General features: G+C 39.6%; 1 protein-coding gene across 1 annotated transcript; it reads right to left on the bottom strand.

Annotated features, from left to right (window-relative positions):
* Window positions 1-92: 92 nt before the first annotated feature.
* LOC105907177 (major histocompatibility complex class I-related gene protein-like) lies at window positions 93-2,440 on the bottom strand. The gene is made up of 4 exons (XM_042707718.1): window positions 2,336-2,440; window positions 1,692-2,067; window positions 813-1,088; window positions 93-469 (listed from the first exon to the last, which is right to left on the bottom strand). The coding sequence occupies exons 1-4, from the start codon at window positions 2,438-2,440 to the stop codon at window positions 132-134; spliced, it is 1,095 nt and encodes a 364-aa protein (XP_042563652.1). The 3' UTR covers window positions 93-131.
* Window positions 2,441-4,176: the final 1,736 nt, after the last annotated feature.

The raw sequence follows: 4,176 nt of genomic DNA, 5'->3' as shown, positions 1-4,176 counted from the left end.
AAAATGCTAAAGTAGGACAAAAACTAAAAAAAAATAGGATAATATAAAATCTAAATAAATAATAAGTAAAATAAGAATAATTAATGAAATTGAAGAATATGTATTAAAACATGAACTTTTTTTAATAAATGTCAACAGTTCTCTCTCAGTAGCTGATGAGTTATGTGTGGTCTCTGAACAATCTTACCCTCTTCCTTAGTCAGGGTGATGAGTGTTGGTTTTCCACGTATGTGTTCCACCTCACAGGTGTACTGACTTCTCTCTCTCTCCTCAGGTGACACCATGAGCTTAGCTCTCTTCTGGAAGGTTCCATCCCCATTTGGCAGCGTCTCTCCCACATCCACTTCCTCCTTAATCTCTTCTCCATCTCTCTTCCAGGTGATCTTCACCGTAGCTGGATAGAACCCTGTGGCGTGGCACACCACTGTTGAAGATGACTTCTTCTGGATCAGAGACACTTCAGGGGCGACTGAAGGAAGAAGGGGAGGAGATAAAGATAAAGAAACAAAACAATTTCAAGACATAGCAGACATGAACAATGATAGCAGTTATGCATTGTCCAGTACAAAGAGAAGAGACACAGAGAGGATTCATGATTTAACTCTCAGCAAGTAATGTCTTCTTTCAACTTTCAGCATGACAAGTAATGTCTACGGCCACACAAATAAACACTCTCAGTCTCAAAGTATGTCAGAAACAACACACGGCAAGACCTTTAAACATGATGTTTTTTCATGAGGTCCTACACCACCACAGGAATGCAGCCCGCTGTAGGGCCTCTGCTGTTATCAGTGTTGTGTGAGCTGCCGTACCTTTCCTTTTTTTAATGTTCCCGTACTGAACATACTTCTTCAGCCAATCACGACAATCTTGGGTGAAGTACAATTCCCTGCTTTTATAACTGGACTCGTAGGCATCCCATCTCATGTTATTTAGATCCAGTGAGATGAAGTCCTCTCCATCATAACCATACTCCTCATAGCCACTGGTGACGTCACTCTCATCACCCCACTCACAGCCATACCTTCTCTGTAGAACATGCACTCCTGATAGACACAAGTAAATAAGCAAAAGTACATTTATTAGAAGTGAAATTTTTAATTACATGAATGCATGTCTGTTAAAGTTACATAAAAGAATACATAAAAATGTAGGTAAGCATGGGGAGCCTTTCTTCATTCCTGGCTTTGGCTGCTGAAGTGTCCAATAGATTACGTCCTCAAACTGGCTGATGACCATGATGTGTTTGACAATCAAAAATAGATTTTCTATTCACTGCCACCACTGAGGATGTGATGAAGGCTTTGGAAGGCCTCTAATGGTCTCTAATGGACACCTCACAGAGAATGATACCGCCTGCTGTAAACATCTACAATTTGAATAATTGTTTGTACATATTCGTGGAAAAAATTACAATAACTGGTATTAATATTCACAGAGTAATGAACAACAACAAACATATCATTGTTTGTATAGATTTGTTAGATTTGTTATTGTAACATATTGGCTGAAAAAAAAAAAACACCTACGTGTCCATACTCATACTACATGCAGAGCTGGTCTGTTCTGGCCACACCACCCATGTAAATATTGCAATCTTTCACATGAAGTGGACGGGCAAACCATTAAACTGGTATTCTGAAACAAAAGAAACAGATGCTAAGTGTCATCTATAGTCCAGACAGTCTCACCCAGACTGACATGATCGGTAAACTCACCCTTAGTGTTATCAAAGCGTTGTTTTAAAGTCAAAATGTCAACCTTAAGGGCCCCCTCAGCCATCCTGCCCAGCTCGGTCTCTGATTCCCAGTACTCCTGATCCAGATGCTCCTTCATCCATGCCTGCCTGGGAACCACATTCCGTGTGTTGCTGTCATACTGACTGATGACCAGACCATCAACCATTCCAACTGCTACAAACTCTGGGAAGCTTGAGATTCCTGATGTGGCCGTGTAGAGGTACTGCAGGGAATGGGTTACTGAAAGGTACAGATCATAGAGAGACGACACTAAATTATCGTGAAAACTGCAAGATGAAGGAATGCAGTGGAGCGAGAAGTTATATCTCTATCCTGATACAAATGGTTGAGGCAATTATAGCTTAAAGCGATAGGCTACCCCCTACCAAAGTATAAAAAATAACACATTATGAGGTTTATCATTCAAAATTAATAAGAATGACTGACTGACTGAATGTCTTCAGATCCTCACAATAATCGCAGCACAACAAAAACTAAACATTTTAAAGAGTTAAATCACTAATTGTTTACTTTATTAATACACAGGAACCAAATGGCCAATTTCCTGCCTCCCATTATGACAGTCTGTTTCTCACCTGAAATAGGCTACAGTGTGACGCCAACATGAGAGGATAATAGGGGCCTAACACAGTGTGAGGTTCCAGTTTCAGTTTTAGGCATAGGATGGTGGCAGATGTCATGTTACAGAGAACCCCTCAAAATATGATTAAAATACCATTTGAGTACCATAGATGCTATCTAAAATTTTAGAAAGACCTTCCCAAAATGTAGGCACTTCCTATTTTTCTTTTCTTTTAGATCTAGATTACTGGATGCAAGTGGGAAATTGAGTTGAACAGGTCATTTTTTCCCTTCATATAATCGTGTGCCCACAAGGGTGTGCCATCCCCTGAAAACATTTGGAACTCAAATGCACCTTTGCACGCCTTCGTTGTGGCGAGCGGCCGTCAACCGGGCGCAGGGGCGGCGCCAGGGGGGGCTAGGGGGTGCTCTAGCTCCCCCTGGATTAGCCATAGCACCCCCAAGAAAATAATGGTTTATTTATTATTGTTATTTAATTTCATTCTGCGTTATTTATTGTGTGATAATAATATTTCACTCACAAAAGAAAATAATAACAGATTGAAATTAACAGATTGTTTTAGACACAGAGCAATCATTCTGTCATAACCTTTGACCCAATTTTCACGTCGCACGCGTGAAAGTTGACGTTACTGGACAGTTGAAGGAAAAAGTGAGCTAGTGCCTGGTAGTTTCAAGTTAACATCAACAATGCATCGGTTTTTGCTACCTAAATGTCCACGTTTGGAAGAACGATTAAAAAAACGAGAGTGACGTAGAAGAAGAAGAAATGCCAGGGGTATCTGGTGTGGATTCTTAAGGAGAGGAACGTTGTGGTCAAGGAGGTCAACCCTCCACCACTACTGAGGGTGCTAACCATGGTGCTAGCAGCATCAGTGACATTAGCATGAACGCTCAGGATGGTCCGAGAAGACCAAAACTCCCAAAATATCCACCTCGCATGTTTGGAGTCCAACAAAGGAGTTTTTGTAAAAGCTGGTTGGAACAATTTGCGTGGTTGGAGTACAATGTAACTAAGGTATTGTTTGCTGTATAACATTAATGAAAGCTGTCTGATCTGTTGCATGCTTTGATTGCACTGTGTCGCTAAAGACTCGTTTCTGTTGATTAGCAGCGAAGATGCCCTTTTTTTGCCGAAGATTTGAACTTTTTGCCTTTTTCCTCTTTTTTGTATTTTTTTTGGAGCCGCCTTAAAAAAACAGAGACTCTTTAGCCTAGGGCAGTGGTTCCCAAACCTTTTACAGTCCCGTACCCCTTCAGACATTAGGGACTTTAAGCATCAACAGAACAGAAGACTAAAAAAACATTATTTGCAGGCGATTGGGAAGATGAGCGAATTCATTTGACAGGCTACGGAGGTCTGTGTGTCAACTAGGGGTGGGAAAAAAAATCGATTTTTCGATTTCTCTCGATTCTCTTTAGAACGATTCTGTCTCGATTCAGAAAAGTTCATAATCGATTTTTTAATAAAAAAAAAAAAAAAAATTTTTTTTTTTTTTTTTTTTTTTTTTACACATTCATTTTGTGTTGAAATGCAAGCTGCATCGATTATCGCATTGTTCATAGAAAGTCATAATTGTGACAAGGAAAACCTTTTTCTCTAATAAAAAAATAGATCTGTTGATTTTCTTTAATTATCAAACACAAAGTAGGAAGTGATTTGAGACTCTAAGTAGCAAACTCAAATGTTTTAAAAATTGAGATGCATCGATAATCGTTTTATCGGTTTAGAATTGATAATCGATAATCGGTTTAGAATCGATAATCGGTTTAGAATCGAATCGTTGACCTCTGAATCGGAATCGAATCGTGAGGTGCCAAGAGATTCCCACCC

The sequence above is a fragment of the Clupea harengus genome, chromosome 5 (genome assembly GCF_900700415.2).
Source record: "Clupea harengus chromosome 5, Ch_v2.0.2, whole genome shotgun sequence".
In the NCBI taxonomy this organism is placed as follows: Eukaryota; Metazoa; Chordata; class Actinopteri; order Clupeiformes; family Clupeidae; genus Clupea; species Clupea harengus.
The sequence above is the reverse complement of the archived record's forward strand: the minus strand, read 5'-3'. Positions and strand labels throughout refer to the sequence as shown.

Coding starts and splice junctions, on each gene's coding strand:
- LOC105907177 (XM_042707718.1), bottom strand. CDS start 2,440: ATGACATCTGCCACCATCCTATGCCTAAAACTGAAACTGGAACCTCAC. Junction 2,068..2,335: donor CACACTGTAGCCTATTTCAG/GTGAGAAACAGA, acceptor GTATCAGGATAG/AGATATAACTTCTCGCTCCA. Junction 1,089..1,691: donor TACCGATCATGTCAGTCTGG/GTGAGACTGTCT, acceptor TAAAAATTTCAC/TTCTAATAAATGTACTTTTG.